Here is a 25,687-nt window from a genome sequence, read left to right on the forward strand (position 1 = left end):
GTTGGAGTTTGGATAATATTACGACTCATTTAGCTTCGGATTGGTCATTTGCCGACACGCCTACTGGATTGATTGACAGGTTGCGTTGTGGATCTGACTCTTAAAAAGAAAAAAAATAAATAAACAAAAGCAATATTTTTAAAAAGTCTTGTACGACTTTATTCTCGTAATATTAACTTTGACTTTATTCTAATACTAGGACTTTATTCTCATAATTTTATGGCTTTTTAAAAAAATTTTCTTAGTGTGGCCCTAAAGCTCCGTCGTAGCTGACCAACCTAAACCAAGTTGTTTATGTATTCATTGTGAATTGCTCTTTTAGCCTCGTTATTTATGGGCTGTGTTTGTAATCTCACTATAGTCATATTTGTTTTTTGTTGTATCGCCAAGCTGTTAGACAAAAAAACAAAAAAAATAACAAGGTAAACTTGTTTGCTTGTTTTTATTTCTGTTTTCTTAGGAATCAACTCATTTGAACATACAAAACCACTGAATTTTTTTATGAGACAAGTGCCTCAGAAAACACAGAAAATTAAATAAAATAAAAACCTATTACGGAGGAGGGGAAAAAAAAAAGTTTTTCTGGAGGATCGTGAATGTGTGAAACCCTGTGAAAACACATCATGTTGTGATCAAACACACGAAACGAACAGGGCGTCGCGCTGTCCAGCTGAAATTTCCGCCTGCTTTACTTTCATCAGCTGGGAAACAGAGAAGCCTGTTCTGCTGAAGCCAACCACAAGCTTCAACGATTCATAACACTGCAGTGAAAGTCTGTGGTGATGTGGGCTTTCAGTACAATCCCTTCAGTTCTGAAGAATCGCACTCAGATCAGGCCTGCGACGCTAACCTCTCGATGATCCGCCTGTAGTCTTCCACAACAACCTGATAGCTCTTCTCCAGCTCCTCGTGCTGCGTCTGCGTGTCCATCTGGCCCATGTGGGACACCAGCTCTTCTGGCCGAAGACACTTCTTCATCTTCGCCAGTTCCCTCTGGTTTTTCTGCACAATCAGCCAAAAAATACATACCGGGGTTTCAGTTAGCCTGATAATTTCTGACATCAAGCTAGAAACATAAATATGTGGCTTTAACTTCTGACACCTTGTGATATCCAGCAGAACAGGCAGAAACCTGCAGGACTCACTCATTTAATGCCAGAAGTCTGGTCAGAAGTGATCTTCAGCAAAGAGTTGCAAACAAAAAGCCTGACGCGTAAACAAAGCTATCTGACCTAACTATGCAAAAATGGCAGCAGGTGCTCTATGCTGGAGTCACATTTAGACAGATATGGCTGCAGAAGAAGGCAGTGTGTTCGCTGAGGGCTGCAGAGTGGTCCAATAATGTGTCTTAAGACGAGGCTGCATTTCTGTGAATGGAGTTGGAAATCATTGGTTTCAGTGCTGAGAAATACAAGCCGATGCATTTTCATGAGGGAAGCATCTGATTGCTCACAGATGTATTCTGCAGCAGAGCAGTGAGCCCGACTATAGTGTCGTTATATTATCAGCTTAAAAATTAAGAAGTGCCAAAAAAGTGATTCTATGACCCACACAGACCTCTGATCTCAACATCATCTAACATGACCCCCATCTGTAACTCAAACTAGAGATTAGGGATGCACGATATTATCGGCATGGTATCGGACGATATTAGTGTTAAAGTTGAATATCGGACATCGGTCATTCCATCAAAAATAACTCACCGATATAAAAGATGCTGTTTTTGTATGACAACCCAGTGACAAGGACGCCTGCAGCAGCAGTACAACGTGATGACGTCACGCACGCCTACCTGATCTGATCACGGCGGAGAGGACGATGTCACGTCGGCGGTGTGGACTTTTTTAATTTGTTGAGGATGTCGGATTCCAAAGATTTTTGGACTACGCTGAGCCTCGCTACATCAACCCCAGTCTTGAGATATTTTTCTGATGCAGCCTTACCCAAGTTACAAGCCGTCATTTCCAACGTCATTGAGAAGCTAATGGCTGATAGCACTTGTTTTATCACAGACATTTGGACGTCATGTTAGCCCCGTTAGCATGATTAATCTTAAGGCACAAGGGACAGACAAAACTTTGATCTTAAAAAGTCTGTCCTTCATGCACAGGAGTGCAGAGGATCCCACATTGCAGCTAGGAACCTGGAACAAGCCTCCACAAGTGAAACAGCATCGCAGGTGACTAATGCTAATAAATAACATTTAACACTTTTCATTTAATATAAGCTAAAGTGCTATGCATATCATATGGTTGTTAAAAAAAAGAAACTGTCCAGATGACCTGACTGAAAAATGTTGGGTTGTTAATTATTATGTTAAAAGAAAGTACACGTTGATCAAAAATAATCATAAAAACTCATCGGCAATGCAAAACTCAAAGCTTGGTGCAGCAGCAGCTGTAGGTGACATCACACAACCACGCTACTTTCAAACAGAACCTTAAAACATTATTAAAATTCTCACTTGAAGGCTGCATAAAGCCCAGGCTGTGTGCGCGGAAATCCTGCACATGTAGATACGATCACCAGAAAACTGGGAGAAATGTACCATCCCTTTACATTTGCAGAGCTGCAGCCTCCGTCAGCTAACTACATGCTAAAATCTTTCGGGTGGGGGGAGAATATCCTCCTGCATCTGGCCACCAGATCTTTTACAGCCACTCTCCCAGGAATTCCTCCTTCCCACTTTTACCACATAGGTCTTTTCTGTGTCAGCTTCTGCCTTTCCCTGCGACGTGCGGTTTCCCCGCTGACAACATATTCTCTAATGGATGGCGTGCAAAGTTCCACCGAGCAGCTTGAACAGAAAATGTCACAGGGAAACAGGATGTAGGGGGTTATTCTCGTGTGTGGATCTACTCGGTGTTTCCATGTCGTTTGAAACTCAAACGCTTTCTGTCGGGTTTTTATAACTACACAGCTCACCCAAAGCATACAAAACAACAAAAACACGATAGAAAAAGTGCACTGCTTCTGAAAAGCACTGAATTCTGAATGGTTGCAGCCTTTTTGACAAAGTGCTTTAAGCGCGCGTTCATAAAATGATTTCTCCCAAAGAAATGCAAATCCTGACTAATGACATGCCTGAATAGGAGAAAAAGCTCCAGCAGCAGTGAAACCAGACGCCTGGTGCGCCCTATTGTGGCTGCAACAATACGGCACTCGTAATCTATCAATTTTCACAGGACTGAAGATCAATTCTTCTGATGTTTTAAAAGGTAACATATTAAATGGTGACAATACAAGGCTGTGAGCCGATCGAGTGTATGCAGCGAATGCAGCATTTGTCTTCCCCCAATCAAACAACTATAATGTTATGCTAACAAGAAGTGGAACAGTGGATTCATGTTTGACAGTAAAGACGATCTGAGCTTCACGTTTATTTGAACACATGAGGAAATCACTCAGAAACGTCACTCTGAAAGCACTTTTTTTTTCCTCCACTCCACACCAACACGTGAAGCTGTAATATTTGTAACCTCACCCTGTACGGTCCAAAGAGCCTCCTCTTCACCTCTAACCGGTAGGCTCTCGCTTGTTCTTCATCACTCATGTCTGTCGCTCTTAGACGCAAGATTTCATACACTCGCCTTGCGTGTTTCTAAAAGGGAAAAAAAAAAAAGCACAAATGACATGATTTTTCATAAAACTTTGACACCTATTACTGTATTTTTCGCTGTATAAGTCGCACCTTTTTGCATAAATTAGCATGCCCTGTGACTTATACAGAGAAGTGACTTATTTATGTTTTTTCTTCCCATATTTATAAAACATTTTTTGGCTGAGATCTGACCATTTCATTCATTCTGACAAGCAAAATATTGAACACCAAAATTTTCAGCCACTAGAGGGCCCTTGACTAATATGGCAAGCCAAGTGTATCAATAGGTAAAAGTGGTTAATAATGAGACATTTGGCTTGCCATACAAAGCCACCTTCATCTCTCTACGGAACTCCTGGAGCAAATGTCAAATCAGCTGCATTTCGCTGCGCCGTCCATGTGAAAAGCAGCTAATTTGACCATCAAAGTGCATTTATTAAGGAAAAGTTAGACTGAGACACACCTGATATAATATTGAGCAAATAAATAATTGTTTTTAGGCAGTTATCTTGTTAAATTCTTGGTAAAGTCATCCCGTGCACACTCCCGCAACCACCATTTGACAGCCAATTGATTTTTGGCACACCAGCCCACATTTCCAAATTTCAAATGGTGTCCCCATTGAGTTTGTTGATTCCTATAAATATTTGGGTATCTTGGTCGACTCACATCTTTCTTTTAAGCTTCATGTGGAAAACTTGGTAAAGAAACTGAAAGTTAAACTGGGTTTCTTTTTCAGAAACAGATCCTGTCTAACCCTGAATGCTAGAAAACGCCTTGTATCTGTGACTTTCCTTCCCTCAATTGATTTTGGTGATATTATTTACATGAACGCTCCTACAAGAACCCTGCAGATGTTGGATGCTGTCTATCATGGTGCACTAAGATTCATAACTGGCTGTGATTGTCGTACCCACCACTGCACCCTGTATTCATTGGTTAACTGGACATCATTAACTTCACGCAGACTCTCTCACTGGTACATTTTCATCTTTAAATCACTTCTTGGTCTGCTGCCTTCATACATCTCCTCCTACATGTCTCTGCGTGAGTGCAGCTACGGAGTGCGCTCTCAGGACATTATTACCTGCAGTGTTCCCTCAGTGAGGACTGAACTAGGCAAAAGGGCCTTCTCCTACTCCGCTCCTGTTTCCTGGAATATCTTACAAAAAGATTTGAAGCTCTCGACCTTGACCTCTCTAAGTGGCTTTAAGAATCTGTTGGACTCCTGGCAGGGACCAATGCAGACATGTTCCTGTTTTTAGTTTTATACATTTGTCTCGGAATCTAGCAGTTTTTTTGGTTTTGTTACCTTTTTCCTTTTAGCCATCCTATTTGTAAAAAAAAAAAAAAAAAAAAAAAAAAAAAAAAAAAACTTTAGTATGAGTTTTTATAACTGTTTATTGTTGTTGCTGTTGTCCATTGTTGTCATCTTTCTTTGTTGAAATCAGGTCTCTCTTGTAAATGAGTCCTCGAGGCTCAATGGGATTTACCTGTATAAATAAAGGTTGATTGATTTCCAGGTGGTGATGCAAAACAAACGTGACGCGTCAGCGGTGACGCATAATAGATTCGACTTATACAGCGGTGCGACGTGTACGGCGGCAAGTATGGTACTAATATCCTCCATGTTGTTGGACAGAGATAACTAAAAATAAAAGCCAACAGAGAGAGAAATGCAGTGACTTTTGATCACCTTGGCTGCATTCTCCCATATAAGGCAGATTACAGCTCCTCAACATCTTTATTTCTTGTTATTTTTCACACCTTGAAACATAAAGTGGCAGAAGTGGAACACCTCAACTCATCTGTTACTGGGCAGTAAAATGTGCGTGTAGAAGATTGTTTCTTTGTAACACTTCTTGTGCTTCCTTAAACTAAATTTTTAAGACTACAAATATTACAGACTTCCACCTATGAGTTTTTTCACAAAGCATGTTGTTGCCACAAATTGGCTCCTCGCTATGATGAGTTCATGGACTGGGGAAAAAAAAGAAGTTTGTTTTCGTAGTTTCAGATTAGCCGGTCAAGCAGCTAACGTCACTGCCAACGGGTTGTTGCACTCCTAGCTGCTACTTACTTATTTATTTGTTACTCCAGTAACAATCAGATGTAACACTGGAAAAATTACAATATGCAGAAGCTGAATAAAGTTTAATGAAAGTTCAAACAAGCAGCACGCCAATGCCACGTTGCAAGGGATTTGAATAGTGAATGTTTGTAGTTTTCTACATGAGTGTTTTGATGGACTGGAATTGAACAGGGAACACAATTAAACCTTCATGTTTTCTGTGCAAGATATTCAAGTGGGAAGAAGTTAAACTGTGTACAAGAACAGAGGAAGTTGTTTTCTTGTCTGATGTGGCGCAGAGTGGTGGATTCTGGCGAGAGGAGGGAGCAATTTTATCCACCACCAATGGCGGAGCCAGGGGGTGACCAATGGTGGCCTTGACTATGGTGTTGGCGATCTTGTATTTTGACGTGGCAACCCAATTTTCAGTGAAGTAAAGTAAAATGCTATGTGTTGTCATCATAGTATGTTCCCTTACAGCGGTGAAATCAGTCTCTGCATTTAACCCATCAAACGTGAGATACACCCAGGTGGAGCAGTGGGCAGCTATGTAAGCACCTGGGGAGCAATTAGGGATTGGGTGTCTTGCTCAAGGACACCACGACACATGGAACTGCGACTTTCTGGTCCCAAGTCGGCTGCCCTACCTCTACCCCATCTCGGCCAATAGGGACCTTTCTTACGCCTCGACGCAGCCTCACACCAAAATGTAAGTCACCATCTCATTTATTTTTTCTGTTATTTCCAATTCCCCTCTTTGCACTGTAACAGGGGACAATAAATGTTTCTCCTGTAATCTGTCTTTCATAGCAGTTCTGACTTTCATCAGCAATAACAGATTCAAAGATGAAACCAGTTGGATGCAGTTATTACCCCGTACCTTGTTGATTTTCAGCTTCTCTTGCGCCTCTTTGATCATGTCAGCCGAGAAGCCGCGAGGCAGCTTGTCTGCAGCGAAGGGCGGCAGGCTCTGGCAAAGCTTCACCAGCACGTAGTCTCTCAGCTTCACGTAGTTCTCTGAGGGGTCTTCAGCTGCAAACACAAAACCAGTTTACACAAGCTAACTATGGGTGTGCAGGTTTGTCCGTCATCTACAACACAGTAATGCAATAGTCCTGTAAGAATCATAACATTTGACAACTGCCATTAAAATAATTAACAACAGAAATAAGTCGTTGTGTATATTTCATATACTGTATATGTGCACTGCCATACAAATGCACTGACATAATAATATATTAGCAACAACAGCAACCAAATATATGGCTTAGCCCTAAACACTGCCCCTCTTTTATTTTTTACAACACTCATTATAAAAATTAAAATGATTCTGATTGGCTGCCCCAAGTAAGGCTGGATGAACCCCAGTTATGGGACAAATCAGATCGGACACAAACTCAAGTCTTTTTTGCTCAAAGGCACACGTTGTGGTTCGTGTCTCTTGTAAGCTCACTTACTGAAGAAAAAGAAAAACATGCTTTTCAGGAGATAGTTATAATAAAAAGACTAAACCAAACGAGAAACTCTTGATGTAATATGAAAGAAATCCTTCCACCTAAACAATTTCATCTTGAAGTGGTTTTAAGTGTTTTTGTTCTTGCATCATAATAAAAATCATCAATTTGAGCCAACAAATACATTCTGAAAGATCGACCATGCAAACTAACTAACTGCAGAAAAAAAAACAAAAAACATTTGACTCTTCACAAATGAAGCCTGGATCTTCAGATGACATCTCAACATCCTAAAAGAGGTCCATGCTCACCTGTGATGTCCAGAACTTTGGGCAGGCTGCAGTAAAACCTGTGCACTGCCTCCAGGAGATGAGCACCATGACCTTCTCCTTGGAAAGGAGGCAGAATCAGCATTTGGCTGTCCAGATAAAGGAAAGAAACAGGCCCAAATCAGATTATTATTATTATTTTTTAAATAGGCTAGTTTAAAGTTGTGAGAAACACATTTATCTGCTGTGTAAGGAAGAGTTTTTCCTCAGTGGGAATAAAAACTCCTTGATTGAAAGCGGTAAATAATAGACAGTTACAATGACTCACGAATGATATAAACCAAATCTCATCAAAAGCGTATCCATACAGTTGTTTTCAGATACAAATCACCCTGGTTTGGTGCTGAAACAAGATCTGGTTGAATGGTTGGCTATATAAGCCAGTAATTTGGGCTTTTTGGGAAAAGGATAAAGAAATGTATAATTTTCCACTCCTTTTAAAACACAAAAGAACGGGAAGGCACGTGCTGCCCCGGCAATTACCTTACACGTGGTCGGGTTTTGTCTGGGTATACGTAGTAATTATAAACTGTCATGTAGCCAACAGTTGCGTAGAGAGTCTCCCCGTCTTTATTGTACTTTTCAAATCTGCAGATAAAAGACAAAGGCAAACAGGTCAATTACAGGCACACTCCCATGCAGTGTCCATTTTAGCCTCTGTTTTCGTGCCCACCCCTACCTACCCCCCCGCTTCAGCATGTTCGAGCAGCGAGGGCCCGATTGGTACACCTGCTACAACCTGAATACATTATGCACTTAATTGGAGTACTGCAACTTAGAGGAAGAGAAGGGTTTGGAGGAGGGTTTGAGCTCCTCAAAATCACTTCAGTCCATTTTGCCCATTGTCACCATTAATAGGTGCCAGGGTAAAGAAAACACTGGCAGAGGCTCTTTTTACTGTTAAGACATTGTTCAGTGTTTCAAAAGACAACAGTATTCAATTCAGCTCTTGCCCCTGAAAAATCTGAAAAGGGCTTTTGGCACAAAGGAAGCTCTTGCCTCATCAACAATTCTCCTACAGGGGGAAATATAATCAAACTGTCCTGGTAATTGGTCACAAGCGCCTCAAAGGAGGGCTTTGTTTTTCAATGACACAATAAAGCCTTTAGGGTAAAGCTGGGGGGGGGGGGGGGGGTGTCAATTAAGGAGGGCACTCACACAAGAAAGAAGTCCCAACGATCGTCGTCTGTGTCTATGAAACTGGCTGTCTCGATGAACCACATGAGGAAGGTCTGCAGGCGCTCGTGGTACTCTTGGAATCCAGGGCAGGTGATGTCGGCCTGGGGCGAACGAAGCAAAAACGCTAAGGTTTACATCTCGCCCTAAACTGACGTTAAAACTCAAAGGCTTGATGAGATGATGCACCTTGTGAATCTGGTAGGCGAGTTCTCCCGCCTCTTCGTTGTGGACGGTGTACGAGTGGAGCATGGTGCCGAAGGGCTTGAAATTGGCCTCCTTCTCCAGCAGCGAGATGAAGTCGTCCGTGTTGGAGGTGAAACCGGAGGGAATTATTTCCCGGGTCTTCCCTTCAACATCGTCCGGCTGGAGAACACAACGAGATTTGATTTTGTTCAACAAATTACTCTAAAGTGTAATTCAAAATAATATAGGAAATCTTATGTTGATCTTCTTTCTTGGGTCAAAACTACAATTTTTTTTAAAAACCAAGAGGTTTTTTTTAGCGCTGCTAGAAAGAAAACCATTAGGCAATTAAAACCATCAGCTGAGCAGAGACCAACTCCCCTCCTCCCCGACGAGGCCACTTAAATCTGTACATTTACTACTTATGTTAAACCATGAATATGTGATGAAGTTGCCACAATAAACAAATTCTGCTTCTCACTGGGGAAAAAAAAAAAAAATCTTATGAATTGATCTCAGCTTAACAAACCTTTGGGCGTCCATAATGGAGGCCTCGCCTCTAATCCTGCCAAGTGAACCCAATCAAATGAATTTGGCCCCTGCGTTTTCAAAGAGCCTCAGAGACAAAGGGCCCCTTCCCCTGGACTTTTTACTCAGTTCAACGTGTGGTTAGTTCAGCTGTAATGTTTGCATTGTATCCATTTCCACAAGGATTGACATGAGAACACTTTGCTAAGCGGCCCTTTCACACCATTTACATGTGTGATGGGCATTATTGGAGCACACAGACCCTTGCTGCTCTGCATTGAAAACTGGGAAATGAAGAAGGTCTGAGCAAAATGCACTACAAAAGGCTAATACAACATACTACTAATTCCCCCCTTTCAGACATCAGCTAATATCTAACTGGAAGTAATGCACCTGCAGCTGAATGCCTCTCAACTATTGTAATTGTTCAGCCACATTTCTGGGGAACAAGGACCACACTTAAAAGGCCACGGACAAACAAGTCACTTTGTCCCGAGCACTCTCTTATATACTAGACGCTAAATTGCACAGCCTTCCAGAATAGATACCTCAATCTGCCATGAATATAACTTAACAATGTTCCCTTTGCAGCAGTTTGTTGATGTCTTTGATTTCCAACAATAGGTACAAAGGAAGCACAAACTATCTAATTTGCTACATTAGTATTATTTCATCTGTTTATTCCACTTTGAGATTCATGCAGTCGTTACTTGTGGTAATTTTAGGTTTTAAACTACAAGTTTTACTCGTTCAAAGGGATTAGTACTAATGAGAAACATTTTATAAAACTATTTAAATGTCTTCATACGAACAAAAAAGATGTGGCACTAATTGAGTTTTCTGGAAAACGTCCAGCAGAGTGGTTTGAAGGCGAGAAGGTGAGTTTTGGTCAGAGACCTGTATCAATGTAGCAGCTGCATAAACCCCATCTCACCGTCCCCTCATCCCTCGCCAGCTGCACCGCACTGCGACCGTCCACACGCACTCAGAGACAAACGATCTTCAGAAGCAGCCTGAACTGTGCAGCTCGCCTCTCTCTGCCTCTACGTCGGCAGCTGCACTCAAACCCTCAACGAGGCCAACCAGCACCCAGGGGTCAACGCTGAACTCTGAGCAGTGGTCCACACTGACATCACTTTTCTATTTGAAACGTTGGCTTCAAGCAGCTTTATGATAAAAAGGAGAGGTTGGTTGATGAGTTTACCCCTTTATTTTCCTAAAGCTATTACAAATGTATGTCCAAGCACACAAATAAACATCAATTCCCGATTTCTGATTATCCATTTTTTCTCACTTTAACCAGTTCAAGAAGTTAAAACAGGCAGTGGATGTTTGTACAGGGCACTGTAGCATGTGGCAGTAAATATGGATGCTACACGTCACACTGTGTGCATCAACGTTGCAGTTGTGCAATCAGAGCCAACAAAATTGTAACCAAGTAATAAAGAGAAGAAGACTGGGAAAACAGTAAAAAGAGTACAAGAGCAGCCATTCTAGTTTTGTTCAATGTTTACACGTGCTCTCGCCTATAAACATCAGAAATCATTTCAAAGTCACCTGGGTCTGATTTGCAGAAAAAAAAAACGCCAAAAATCCCAATGAACAAATGAAAAACTTAACTATTTAAAGACTGTCATAAAAGTGTAAAACTCTTCTACTAAGTGTTTAATTGAACTCGTGGATTTAATGAAATTTGAGATGTTTTAAATGTTGGAAAAACGCTCTTCAATGGGCCCTCTTCTGGGCGGCTGTGGCTGAGTGGTTAGAGCAGTCGTCCTCCAATGCAAGAATTGGGGGGTTCGAATCCACCAGCAGTCACATGCCAAAGTGTCCCTGGGCAAGACACTGAACCCCACGTTGCCTCCGATGTGTGTCCCATCGGTGTATGAATGTGATAAAGCTCTGAGTAGTCTCTTTAGAATGATTTGTTCAATTAGCTTTGTAGAGATCTAGTAGTGCTGTGTGAATGGGTAAATGAGGGCACAGATTGTAGTGTAAAGCGCTTTGAGTGTCTTGATCAGATAGAAAGACACTATATAAGTACAGTCCATTTACCATCGTCTCCTTGCTTAAAAATCCCTGATTTTCAAATTTGAGATCACTGACTGCCATCTGCTCCAGGTAAGATACTGACTAGTGATAACTACTTGACACAAAATTTGATCACTGCTCCTGGAGATGAGGCTTTGGGGATCAAGTCTACACTCGGAGAAACATAAAAAAACGATGTAATGAATTAAATAAATCTATTTATTACAAAAACATGAGTCAACGATCTTCACTGACAATAACTTAAAAACAAAACAACAAAAGAATTGTGATAAGCCTCAGATACAAAATTATTTTCAACTAGGCAATTGTAGAGTTGACCAGTTGCAGTGATGTTTGTCTAACAAAACAGGAGATTTCTTTTCTGAAATAATGTCATCCTCCAGAACGACTTTAAAGCCTCAGAGTGGGAAAAAAAAACACATTCTCAAAGTTAATGACTCCACTTGAAGAGTAAGATTGTTTTAGAGGCAATTACTTAGAAAAAACTCCCTTCTGTTAAAATCACTTATTTTCCTTCAGATAAATAAAGACATTTTTGTGCAACACAGCAACATTTTCAACCCCTCCCCCATTACCTACAGCGTTTTAAGACTCAAATTAAAAAAAAAAATGCTTTTGTTTAAACTACTGTGAAATACAGTAAATCTTATTTTACTCAAGTGTCCATCATACCCACTACAAAGTATTTAAGCAAATCTTTCATTAACAAATAATTTGAAGTTTTTTATTTATTTCTTACAGCTTTACAATTCTGAACCGAGTTCAAAATATCCAACCGTAACTCTCGACTACGTTCCACTTTCCATTCACAATGTGAGCTCAGATCATAAAAACTTCTTTGACCACAATATAAAAATAAGAAAGCTGACGACAACACAAGAATTGTAAACAATAAACTTGCAAAAAATGACATAATCAAGATATTCTGGTCTTACCTCCACACAATCAAATGTGTCTGTGACTTTTGAAGAATATTTAACTTTGAAGAGGGTGCTCAGGTTTCCAGCGGTGTAGAACAGCTGGATCTGAAGACCTTTGTATCCAAAAGCAACCTCACTGCAGGGAGAAAATTATTTCAACGATAAAAAGTCAGAAAAAGTTGCAGCTAATTGACAGAAAATACAGACAAATAATACATCAAATACATTTCACTGCAGAATAACCTAATTTTAGAGGAAACTGTAACAATTTGATTATTCTTTTTGCATGAAAATGGCTGCGAGAACACCTGGAGAGTACACAAAAAAAAGTTTGCTCGACTGACTTGTATCACTGTGCTGCATTGTGATATAATAATGAAATAAAATAAACACATGATGACAAAACTGATTCATCATTATGCAACTGCGTGATTAAGGTTTACTAGCAATTAACGCTTGGCAAAATAATTAATGCCCCAATTACAGAGTTCCCTTTGAGCTGATTGCAGCAAGCGCAGAAATAACCAATCCTAGTTTTGACTCATTTGGAAGAATAATTTAGAGCTAAATGAAATGCTACTGAAAGTCCTTGCACAGAGACAGGTGTCAATTTTTTCAGTGCACAAATCTTGGAAGGGTAACACTTAGATATAAAATAAAACAAATCTGTGCTCATGATCCCAACAAAACATCAAACAAATCTGACACATTGTTCACCATCAGAATGAACTATGAAGAACAAACACATTGCTACATAAATTGCCAATAGTAAGAAATGATTCTGACAAATATTTAGTACCAAGTCTACTATAGGAAGTAATATAAATCATAAGTTGACTAAAATGTGGGTAAATTAGCTCAAATTTAACACTGTACAATAAAATCAGCTGGTTTTGATATTGTCTTAAAGCAGCTGATCAAAACATGGGGTATAGAAGAGAGATGGTTTAATAGTTTTATTTTGGTTGAAATATAAGTTCAAGTTCAAGTTTCTTTATCGTCATTCGCATCACCGCCTTCAGGTCTGGAAACTCACAGGAGCTGAGAAGGACAAGGAAAGAACTGAGCTGGTTGCTGGTATTAAGAGGGCCAAGGCCACATACGCACAGAGGATCGAGGGTCAATTCATCTCACAAGACCCTCGGATCATGTGGAGGGGCATTAAGTGCATAACAGATTATAAAGGCAGGAGCGAACAATGCCCCAAAGACCCATCTCTGCCTGATGCCCTCAACAAGTTCTACGCATGATTTGAAGACATGAACAGACCACCCAGCACCAGACTCACCTCACCACTGGATGAAGAACTTCTCAGCGTGACCTCAGCAGAAGTAAGGAATACTTTCAGGAGGATTAATCCACACAAGGCAACCGGCCCAGACAACATCCCCGGAAAAGTGTTGCAAGAATGTGCCGATCAGCTCTGTGAGGTGCTGGCAGACATCTTTAACACCTCACTTACCCTGGAGACAGTTCCCACCTGCCTGAAGACTGCCACCATCATCCCAGTCCCAAAGAGCTCCACAGTGACTGGTCTGAATGACTATCGGCCAGTGGCCCTCACCCCGATAGTCGCTAAATGCTTAAAAAAACTGGTCATGACACACATCAAAACAACCATCAACATCTACAAGGACCCTCATCAGTATGCATACCGTGAGAACCGATGTCCACACTGCTCTCACCTACCTGGAGCAGGACGACTCTTACATCCATATGCTCTTTGTGGACTTCACGTCACCATGATCCCCCAAACCCTGATGGACAAAATATTCACACTAGCAATAAGCCCGTCCATTTGCAACTGGGTACTAGACTTTTTAACAAACAGACCACAGTTAGTGAGGATCCACAACCTCTCCTCCTCCACCATAACCCTCAGCACTGGCTCTCCTCAGGGATGTGTGTTGAGCCGCCTCCTGTTTACTCTGCTCATGTATGATTGTGCAGCTACCCATCCAGGCTGTCACATTGTAAAGTTTGCAGATGATACAGCGGTGGTGGGATGCATCACAAACAATGATGAGTCCAGCTACAGGCAGGAGATGGAACACCTGGAGAGCTGGTGCAAAGAGAATAACCTTCACATCAATGTGAAGAAGACAAAGGAGATGATTGTGGACGTCAGAAGGAACAAAAACACCTACACCCCCCTGAACATAAGAGGATCTGCAGTGGAAGTGGTCTCCAGCTACAAGTACTTGAGTGTACACATGAATGACAACCTCAGCTGGAGCAACAACACCACCAGCCTGATCAAGAAAGCTCATCAGAGACTCTACTTCCTCAGACGGCTGAGACGAGCTGGTCTGGGAAGCTCAGTCCTCACCTCCTTCTACAGGTGTGCAGTGGAGAGCATCCTGTGTTCCAGCATCAACGTGTGGCATGGAGGCTGCACAGAAGACTGTCGGAGTCAGTCTCCCCACCATCACAGACATCTACGCCTCCAGATGCAGGAAGAGGGCCACCTGCATCATGAAGGACCCCACTCACCCAGCACACACACTTTTTACCATGCTCCCCTCAGGAAGGAGATTAAGGAGCATTAAGTGTAGAACAACTAGACTGAGGAACAGCTTCTACCCTGAAGCTGTTAGACTCATGAATCTCTAACCAGAATAATCACTGTGAAAAATTACATCATGTTGCTGCTGATCTGTTTCATGTTGCTGCTGATCTGTTTCATGTTGTTTCTGATCTGTTTCATGTTGCTGCTGATCTGTTTCATGTTGTTGCTGATCTGTTTCATGTTGCTGTGTTCATGCGTGCTTATCTGCTCACACAGACTCATGTTCGTGCTGCTGTTTGACGTAATGTTTTAAGCTACTAGTGCTTAGTGGATATTTAGTTGATGTTTTTCTTAGTTCATATCTTAGATCTTATTACTGTTTTTCTTTTACATTTTTATTGTTGGATGTAATTGGGACCCTGTGTACATAATCTCGTTCCACCACATGAGATGCGAATGACAAATAAATCTCTCTGACTCTGAGCACATGTGGTACATGAAGTGGAACGAAATTATGTACTCAAGGTCCCAGTTACATCCAAAATAGGAAAAATATAAAGCATAAAAAAGAAACTGTACAAGAATCTAAGCTACATGCTAAACGAACATTAAACGATACGCGAAAAGATCTAAGATATACGCTAAACACTAATAATGTAAAATAATATGGTATATTAAACAGCAGCTCGAACATGAGTTCGTAGTGAGTAGATGGGTATGAATGAATAAATGAATGAAAGAAACAAATAAATAAAATAAACTCACTCGTCTCCAAATAACTGGTGGGTGTACTCTGGGTGGAAAGTGGTGCTGTCATCATCAACATCCTCAGGAAAACGGACTGAAAGCATCAAGACCAAAAACAGTGAAAAAGTATAAATAGTACAACAAAATTTACATACACTTATTTCATCAAAGTCATGTTCATCACATTCCCAAAGTATAAAAAAATAAAAATACGCCCACCCAGCTTCAGGCAAACTGCTTCATTGGTGTCACACTTGTATTCAGCCAGTTTCTTCTCCATAGCATTTACTCCTGAGGAAAAAACATAAAAACAGTGCGTTAAACAATTATTTAGCTATTAAAGAACAGCTTTTAGATTTGATTATCTTTCATTTCTGGTCTGGTGATCAAACAAACAGAACAAATACGTGATATAAGAAATACTGCCTAAAACTCAGAAGAAGAATTTTAATTTTTTTCTCTGATATTTTATTTTATTCTATTTTGTGACAAACTTACGACCACTGAAGGTAGACACCATGACCGTGAACAGAATCAAACTGATATATAAAATGAATTAATTTCTTACATTATAACCAAACAAATAAATGTACAGTATAGCGATTTTTTTTTTTAAATGATGAAAGCAATAATTGCTGAAAAAAGGTTTGTAGATTCACTCATTGAACCAACTTATCCTCATGTAGTATTTTAGTTTCTGCCACCTTTCAAAGAACATATCTGACTTCAGAAATGAATCAACATAAACAATAACCTCTTGTATTACTCAGCCTACTTTAATAACTCAAGCTAGGTTCCCTAAATAAGAATAAACACTGTCAAAGCAGTCTGGCTCCTCAGATAAATAACGCTATTAACTGACTTTTTGTGTGTGAATGTTTCTGTGCGGTGCCCTGAGATGACTTCTGTTGTGACTTGGCACTATAAATGTATACATAAACTGAATTGAATCATACTGACCAATACTGTCACCAATATTTATTGTCATTATTCACGTGCTGGAGAAAAACATAACCAGCACTAATGAATATAAACTTTATAAACTAAATTTTATTTCTGACTTTTAATGCCATTTTTAATATGTGTTCTTAAAACTTGAGCAAAAAAGCACATCATTTGTTGTTCCCTTAGCCCATAGGAAAACTAACAAAGAAAATGTTGTTTATGGCACAGAAATATGCTCAGATAATTTTACAGTTTATGAGCTAGCAGAGAGTAAAGACGGCTTTAATTAACACATTCACTCCCACAATGAAGCCTAAGCGTTACAAAAAATACAAGCACACTACCCTGTCATGACTGATAGCAAACATTAGCAGTAGCTGCAGGCCCTCTGCTTAATGTTGCTAAGAACCGTTAGCTCGTTTTAAGCCGTTTTACAAAAATATAAGCTAAGTTAGCAACTTTAGCAGGTTTGGAGCAGCGCTGACGTTCAAAGGTGGGTGAATTGTACTCCAGTGTAAAATAAATAATTAAAGGCTGGAAATATTTAGCCTCTTACCCGCCATTTTTGCTCAGTGTTGCGCGGAGTTGTGTTGTCCTAAAAGACCCGCGGAAACAGGAGCACATCCGGGTCACGTGTTTCCGGTAAATACGGATGTACTTTTTTTTCTTCTTCTGGCTCCTACCGATAGCTGGATAGTTAATCATTCTAAAATGAATTTAGGATTAACAAAATTAAATCAAAACTAATTTATTTAAATTTAGTATAGATGTTGTTTTTCAAAGCTTCATAAATCCTATTTTCCTTTTTGCGCTAATAACGTTAAACAAATAAAATTAAATGTCATAACACTGAAATAGTTTTGGTAATTCCCCTGACTCCAAAAATATTGCTGTTTTGTCCTGAATGTGTTTTAAAAGTTAGAACTTATTTATTATTTATTTATTTACTTAAACTTACTTACTTACTTACTTACTTACTTATTTATTTCTAAATAATAATAATAGGTTCTATCACTCATGGAAGATGCACATTCATCTGTTTTATTTAGTGGGGAAAAAGGGGAAAAATATAAAGCATTTTAAAACACTTAACACTTTTGCTTTGTGAATCAGACACTTTAAAGTTAAAATAATTTATGCTAGCCTAATTAATGGCATTTTCTTTCCACACATCAAGTGAAGGAAACAATTAAAGAATCATTCAAAACAAGATGCACCTGGTTGATTGACAGAGAACATCGCTCTAAAACAAGAACTGTCTAAACAACTGACAGGATTACAAACTCCATAAAGGAGATTTAACACAGTGTGGTAAACGCATGGCTTAGTGGTTAGCACTGTTGCCTCACAGCAAGAAGGTCCTGGGTTCAATCTCCGGGTTGGACCTCAGGTCTTTCTGGGTTTTCTCCAAGGTGCTCCGGTCTCCTCTCACGGTATAAAAACATACATGTTAGGCTGCTTTCAGGCCCAGGCCTCCCTTTGCAAAAGAGATATGTGATCTTAATGAGATTTGCATAAAAGTTAATAAGCTAATTAAACAAAATACGTTTGTTCCCTGCCGTATTTAAAATAAAGAGAGAGTACAAACAATAATGTAAAGGCTGTAAACAAAAAACGTTTAGGCAAAAAAGATGTCAAAGTCTCAGGATAGAAAACTCGAATGCCATATGCTCATATTTGAAATTTAAATAAGAAACAAATTAAAACAAAAACACATTGATCAATAAATATGTCAGCAGTGTTCAAGAGCAAACTAAAAAACAGTGTTATTGGACACATTAAGTTTACTATTTTCCTTCCTAAAATAAAAATAACTCAAATAGCTATAGAGGAAATTAAACAGTGACAGTGGCCGAAAGATTATTTTAATTCACTTGATGATAAATTACAATTGTTCAATGGGCAAAAATAAGATGTTTTAATTTGGTGAACGTCTGGAGAAACAATAAAGTTGATTCTTATAGAACGCAAGCTTATATTATTATAGTAGCTCATTGAGTAAAGGACCAGGAAAGGGCAGTCATTACTTCTACAGTAGATGTGTTTCTACAGAAATGGTATATCAAAGCCAGCCATCAAGAGCTGGATCCAAAAATTGATCAGGGGGCTCAGAAAGCTCTGTTCTGCAAAAGTATGTCAAAATCAAAAAGCCTTCCAGTAAAAATATAACCATGCAACAGTAAAACATATTACAGTACAGTCATTTGTTTAAAACGGCAATTTACAGTAATTTACTGTCATCTGTATTTGCTTTAATTTCACCAAATAAACTTTGAATATGTGTGACTCAGTGAAAATGGTGTAATTTATGGTAAAATACCAGCAGCTATTGTTGCCAGAAGTTCACAGTAAAACCACCAATGACAATGTTTGACACGGAACAGTGAAAAGTTACGGTCAAATACCAGCAGCTGCTGCCAGAATTTCCCTGTAAAAGCTACAATAGCAATGTATGAGGGCCCTGAGTGAAGCATTGTGATGCAGCTCACCCATAATAGTTAGTGTAGTAGCTCGATCAGCTAGATCTCTGCTTATGTCAGGGCTTTCATGGTGCATTTCAGTTCTGTCACAATTTCTGCTTTCAAATTTGGTAGAAAATTAAAGTTTCTTGGTTACATTTTATCAACATTCAAGTTTACTTCTTTATTCTTTTATTATTCCATTACTAAAAAGGTATAAATAAAACATTGGCAAAGTTGTATAACTATCCAAATGGCCATGGTTTTTCATTTCAAATCATTTAAAGAGTCAAGACACCAAGCATCCCATCAAATTTCAGCAGGAGCTCATTTGGCCGAGCATTTATACTTTACAATAAAAAGGTATTCTGACTTTTAGAAAGCTATTAATTTTTATATTTCTTATATTAATAATATTATTGCCTCAAGAAAATTAAAAATGCTAATAAATATTTTATAATTAAAAGTCTGTGGACACTGAAAGGCTGAGACAACCTGTTTGAAGATATTTAGCAACAGCTTGCTTAGCTACAAAAACAGCTAAAGTGGTTAAAACTAGGTCAACAATGGTGACGTCCACTGAAAAGCAATTTGGAATGAAATAAATCGGATCATTTTGATGTACGTATTGGTACATTTTTACACTCCTATTAATTGGATAAATTGTGCAGAGGTTTTTCAAACAATCTAATTTGACATATACTTGAAAACTCTGTGTATTTCACCAGTTTTTCTGAAAATATAATCATTGTAACTAATTCAGTTAGTTTCTACAAAACACCACTTTCTGAATAGTTCAGTCTTAATTTTGCTGTCATCTCCCATATTTTGTATCAAAACTCACAGTTATATGTTCATCTAAATGTCTTCTTCCAGAATATCTGTCCAACTCTGCCATATTGGTTTACTTATATTGATTAGGGCCAGCCTATAGATCAGTCACATGACTCCTTTATCGGAGGATCTATTTGAGTGCTGTGTTTACATTGAGTGCGGTCACAAGTTCATATCAATACTGTACTGGAAAAAGTACTGAAGTAGATTGTTTCAAACGGCACCATTTAGTTCAGGATTGTTAAGGTCTGATTTATTTTAAAATTCACGATGAGCACTTTTAAAGTTTATAATAGATATAAGAATAAGCAAATTTTCAATGTGTTTTTAATTAAAACTTTTATGCTTCTAGCACAATTTCTACAACATTAAAAGACTGGCTGGTAATTCAAACTCATCAGGGTTTTTGTACAAATTGCAAAAAAAAAAAATTTTAAAATCCTCATATTTGTTTACAGCTAGACTGGACAATCTTGGAATATCTCAGCGCAGCTCATTTAGACATGATTTTAATCTCAAGCTTTGCTTTAACACTCCCCACCGCTCAGTTTCCTGCCCCCAACATTTTTCTACTTTGGTCAACTCTTGTCATTTCATTTCATTTATTTATTTATTTAAATTAGGACAATGCATATTAATCAACATGTCAGCAGTAAGCAGTAATGTAAATATGTCGGAGTTAGCACAATAGCTAATTTTCATCCTTTGTCCTAAGGCAAGTAAGAACAAGAAATATCCCACAAAACCAAAAAGTAGAGAATAATACAAACATCGCACTGTAACACATAACACAACATGAAATTACAATAAAGATATGATGCCATAAGAATTGTCTTACAGATTTTAGTCGCTATTTCTTTTCATAAGAGAGAAGAACTTTATCTTTGACTATGAGCTTAAGATCTCTCATTGTTCTCCTTCTGAATTTATTTACAGCTGGATTATTTCACTGACTCAATATCATGCATGTAAGCAATTAGCTTGTGACTTGTAATTGTTGGCAACAAAACATAAATGTGCTGATTTTGCTCATTTATTACAAATTCACCTTTTTCAAGGATACCAGTGCACATGCATAAACTCTGGCCCCCTGTACCACAGTTCATTATAGCTACATTTGTTATTCAAGGTTTAGTTCTACTCCTTTTGTTTTTAACACTTGCTATTTTGTTGATTTTTATATAAAAATGTATTCATAAATTAGTTGCCTTACAATGTTTTATAATGTGATAGTGAAATTTCCTCGGTGTGCAATGTTGCTGGATGTCAGAATGTCTGCAGAGCATGGCTGAAACAGATAGGGGCCTATTTGAAAACTGTTCTGGGGTGTCCTGGTCCTTGAGGGTCACTGTCCTGTACGATGTAGATGCATTGCTGCTCCAACACACCCGATCAATAGGTGATCAACAGGCTTCTGCAGAACATGAAGAGGAACTTTAACCATTGAAGTGCTGGAACAGGGATACAAGTAGGACAGTGGCCCTCGAGGACAAGGATTGAACATTTACTAGACTAAGGTCCACGCTTTGTCTTTGCCTGGGTCACAATTTAGCATTTGTCATGTTTCTTAGGTCTCTGGATGTCCATATTCTAATCTTCAAGGAATCAACATCACATGTTGAAAGCGAATCACAAGAACTAAACAGTAAAACACTGGATTGGTATAAGTGATTTGTTGCTTGTTCTTTATTTATGTTTGAAATTCAAATACCAATCGTTAATAAAAAAGAAATGAACGCAAAGATGAAAGGCATAAAGTCAACCCTAAGAATGATTTCTAAAAAAATGTATTGGATAAGTCAGTAAGGGTAACAAATACACACAAACAATAAATAAAAGTCAATTTGATGTTCGGAGCATGCACATTTGCATCCATAAAAAGGTTAATAATGCTGTAGACTTTTGGTATATTTTTTAATCACAAATAATATGCAAATACAAAAATAAATAAATAAAATAATAATTGAAACGTGTATTTTGACAGCTCCTTAAAAATCCATACCAAGCAAAAGCTCAGGATACTCTCTCTCCAAATAGGGTGCTGATTTTGGTGGTGGGGGTGGACGTTGCCCCCATGGGCCCCCCTTGTTGGCTGCGCCCCTGCGCTCCGGACGCAGGAAAAGCACAACACAGTTAAATATAGTTCAGCGTCTCAAACGTCTTCCTCCGTCCTGTCATGCCCGCGCGCTGTCATCCCGAAGCCCAGCGCGTGCGCTGCCACTCCAGTCCACGGCGGCTGACGTCACATCCAGCATGGCGGTCAAGGTGACTCCGTCAATATTTCTTATCAGAAACGAATTGAAATGGCGGTAAAGCGGCTGCTAAAGCTCCAGAGGGGGACGCGGAGGAGCGGGGCTGTTCGCGGACGTTCGGGTTTAGCGCTTCGGTGTAAAAAGCAGGAGTCTCCTCCTTTTTATCAGATTTTTGTTTCTTGTCTCTGCATCCTGACAGCCTGTCTGTAGGCGCATCTCCCGGCCTCTCAGCTGTAATTTCTCTCCTCTGATGCTTTTCTGATAGATGTGTCGAGGCTGCTTGTTGTTTAGCTCTGTGGAGAAGAAGAAGAAGAAGATAATAATAATAATAATAATAATAATAATAATAATAATAATAATAATAATAATAATATATCTGTTGCTCGAGTCGTGCTCGATTAAAAAGAACTCTAAAGCTGATTTAATTTAAACTGGTTTTATTGGTGTTGGACGGAGCTGACATGTGAAGCTCAAGCCAACTTTATTTATTTATTTATTTACTTGTTTATTTATTTATTTATTTATTTTCAACTTCACTTGTGTGTTACAGGTGCAAGCCACAAAAAGAGCTGACCCCCATGAGCTGAAGACTATCTTTCAGAAGGTATGAGCTGGTGTCTAACATAAACACATTTTTCTGTGAACTTCCTGTTGGATTATTATGTGTGTGTGAAACTCAGTACAAAATACTTTATTTTTTATGCAGTTTTAGACCTGTTTTCTTATATAAACCCTCTAATATTGTGTGTTTTTTACAGTATTGTGCATGTTGCCCTTCAGTAACCAGTCACAAGTGTGTTGGTTTGTCTCCCCCTCGTCTTATTTGGGCTGTAAACTTGCTCCTATGACTTGGTTCCCACTCGGCTTTAACAGGCCTGTGTAATTCTGATGCAGATTCAGGTAAAATAAAAAGAGGGTGGGGGTTAATTACTGGAAGCTCGTTGTGGCTGCCTGTATAATTTGATTAAGACCTACTTGAGGCCTACTGTGAGGGTGAATAGATACACGATTGTGACGGAGAAATGCGGCGATAGATTGCTCAGAATTAATATTTTCATTTAAAAGCGTTAATTCAGCCGAGTGCGTTGAATTGTAGCCCTGTGAAAACACTTGGCATCGGGGGTCTCCTCCCACCCTCTCTCAGACTTCTTCATCAGAGCTTGGCTCGGGTCCACGAGCGTGGCCTTTCTGCTGCCGGTTCATGCACCACTTCCAAAGCTATCTTGGTGCCAACTTGAAACCCCACCCAGGCTCTATAAATGACCTTAACACCCTAAAGCCTGGCTGAGATCAGGTTTGCCTCGTAAGGCTTTACATTATTTCTTGTGTCAGTTCAAAATGTACAATGGGAGAGCAGACATTTAAAACCAGTTCTTATCACTCAAGGAAAGCTTAAATGACTTTTTCATTAGGGTGACGAAGAATGTTGATTGTTCTGGTTTGATGAGGTGCGTTACATATTTTACTTTGTCAAAATTAAAGGTTTTAATGCTCATTTCCCCCAAAATGAAGTACGACAATGATGTAAAAGAGACTGAAGTGTTTCAGTAATGTGGATGCAGAGGAACATTGTGTATCAAAATATGCTTTATGGTGAGAACGCTTAGTTTTTATTAAACTTGCAGGTGTTTTCAGTCTGAATTGACACCTTCCAGTGTTTACAGCTCTGTCCCCTCTGCAGCATGCCAGCGTGGTGCAGGATGGAGAGCGTTACATGACCCCCCGTGACTTTGTGCAGAATTACATGGGTCTGCACACACATCCTCAACACAACCCCAAAACTGTGGAGCTGATAGCTGGAGTGGTCGACACCACCAAAGATGGGTGAGCAGCTTCAGTCAGAGCGAACGATGAAAACTTTGTCAAGCTTCTTCTTTAACACCAACTGTTTGGTGTTGAAGAACAGTGTTACCGGTTTCTGCTTCATTTTTTTGTGTCCGAGCTCTAAAATTGACTTTTTACTGTTTATGTTCAAGCAGCAAAGTCAAGTCAAGTTAGGATTAAAATCACAGATTTACAGAACAAAATATGCAAACAGGATTTGGGGCTTTTGATCAACTTAAATACATTTTTTTCTGTCTCACTTTACCCAGCTGGCATTGTTTGTTTCCTACTTTTGTCTTTTCCTTCGGTTGTGTTTCTGCTTAACGTCTAATTAAACTCCTGATTTTTTTTATTTTTTTTAGCCCAAGATCTGCTTTTAGTTGTTGTTTTGTCACTGATTGTTGTCTGAGTTCATCATCTGTGTTCCCTGCAAGCGTTCCTTGTGTTCCTATATTATTTGGTGCAACTTCTTGTTGTTGTAAAACCTCAGTATTAACCTGTTTGTTAGTAAAATATCACATGACTGTTGAGCATTCAGTTAAACTTTTTGAAACATTAAATTATGTCATTTATCTTTAGTGATTGCTCAAAGGGGAACTGCATTTGTACCTGGATTATTGAGCATGAACTTTGGTGTTTTGAACCATTTTGGCATAGCTGCCTCAGAGGAGTTGACGGGGGAGAGGGTGGGCCCTGGAGGCCATCTTATCACCAGCAAACTCTTTTTTTCCCCACTATGGGAGTGTGCTGCTTGTGGGACTCAGTTTGTTTGGTGGCTCCTCAGATTGAAGAAGTCCTTTGGATGAAGGACGAAACGTCTCTGCAAAAAAAAAGAAACCATCCAGATGACCTGACTGAACATTGTTGGATGTTTACCTGGATTATTGTGCATGAACTTTGGTACTTTACATTTGTTGCACCAGTTGTCTGACTTGAATTTCTATCTTTTTGGTGACAACATTTTAAATTTGCTTTTGTTTGTTAGAATTTTAAATAGCAACCTTGAGTTTTGCATGATGGATCAGTTGGTAAAGTTGCCTCCTCTCAGTGAGAAGGGCACCCCAATTCAAATCCCAGCCCGGGGGCCTTTCTGGGTGGAGTTTGCATGTTCTCTCCGTGCATGCGTGGGTTTTCTCCGGGTGCTCTGGTTTCCTCCCACAGACCAAAAACATGCATGTTAGGCTGATTGATAACTTTTAAATTGTCCCTAGGTGTGAGTGAGAGAGTGAATGGTTGTTTGACTCTATGTGTCTCAGTGATGGACTGGAGACATGTCCAGGGTGTGTCCCCCCATTGATGGCTGGATATGGGCACCAGTGAGCCCCATGACCTGAAAAGGAAGAAGTGGGTAAAGATGATGGTTGGAGTTTTTTGTGAAGACAAAACTGATTTTCCTGTCGTTGTTGTGAACTATTCAGAGATTCTTTACGGTAAAAAAAAAAAAAAAAAACCTTGGTTTACTGACCCCTCGATTGGATTGATGACTGCTGCAAATGCAACATATTTTCCTTTCTTCTCAATTTTTAGAATAGTTGTCAGAATTTGGCATCTAGCTCTAGAAACATTTAGAATTAAATTGTCTTTCTGAAGGATAAGTTGTCAACATGGAAGCTGTTGAAGTCACTAATAGCCTTTATGTATATAAGATAAGATAAGATAAGATAAGATAAGATAAGATAAGATAAGATAAGATAAGATAAGATAGAACTTTATTGCTCCTGCAGGAAATTATTATGCCAGAGTTTCAGTATAAAGGAATATACACAAGGAATCAAACAAGATATAAAAATGAACATACAT

At 39.2% G+C, this 25,687-nt stretch overlaps 2 protein-coding genes across 2 annotated transcripts in view; one reads left to right on the plus strand and one right to left on the minus strand.

Moving 5' to 3' along the window:
- Positions 1 to 533: 533 nt before the first annotated feature.
- On the minus strand, positions 534 to 17,143 carry hat1 (histone acetyltransferase 1). The gene is made up of 11 exons (XM_037686441.1): positions 17,075 to 17,143; positions 15,793 to 15,864; positions 15,592 to 15,667; positions 12,333 to 12,453; positions 8,821 to 8,997; positions 8,614 to 8,735; positions 7,939 to 8,043; positions 7,438 to 7,544; positions 6,553 to 6,704; positions 3,485 to 3,601; positions 534 to 1,002 (listed from the first exon to the last, which is right to left on the minus strand). The coding sequence occupies exons 1-11, from the start codon at positions 17,079 to 17,081 to the stop codon at positions 832 to 834; spliced, it is 1,227 nt and encodes a 408-aa protein (XP_037542369.1). The 5' UTR covers positions 17,082 to 17,143; the 3' UTR covers positions 534 to 831.
- Positions 17,144 to 22,041: 4,898 nt separating this feature from the next.
- The window catches only part of LOC119419141 (calcium-binding mitochondrial carrier protein Aralar1), a 22,400-nt gene continuing 18,754 nt past the window's right edge, over positions 22,042 to 25,687 (plus strand). Inside the window, exons 1-3 of the mRNA XM_037686442.1 lie at positions 22,042 to 22,076; positions 22,614 to 22,667; positions 23,745 to 23,887. Coding sequence (XP_037542370.1) covers positions 22,065 to 22,076; positions 22,614 to 22,667; positions 23,745 to 23,887 — 209 coding nt within the window. The 5' untranslated portion in view covers positions 22,042 to 22,064. The remainder of the gene's footprint in view (positions 22,077 to 22,613; positions 22,668 to 23,744; positions 23,888 to 25,687) is intronic.

The sequence above is a fragment of the Nematolebias whitei genome, chromosome 13 (assembly GCF_014905685.2).
Source record: "Nematolebias whitei isolate Nwh7 chromosome 13, NemWhi1, whole genome shotgun sequence".
In the NCBI taxonomy this organism is placed as follows: domain Eukaryota; kingdom Metazoa; phylum Chordata; class Actinopteri; order Cyprinodontiformes; family Rivulidae; genus Nematolebias; species Nematolebias whitei.

Coding starts and splice junctions, on each gene's coding strand:
- hat1 (XM_037686441.1), bottom strand. Junction 12,454..15,591: donor CACCAGTTATTTGGAGACGA/GTGAGTTTATTT, acceptor TTCTCCCTGCAG/TGAGGTTGCTTTTGGATACA. Junction 1,003..3,484: donor GGCTCTTTGGACCGTACAGG/GTGAGGTTACAA, acceptor CTGATTGTGCAG/AAAAACCAGAGGGAACTGGC.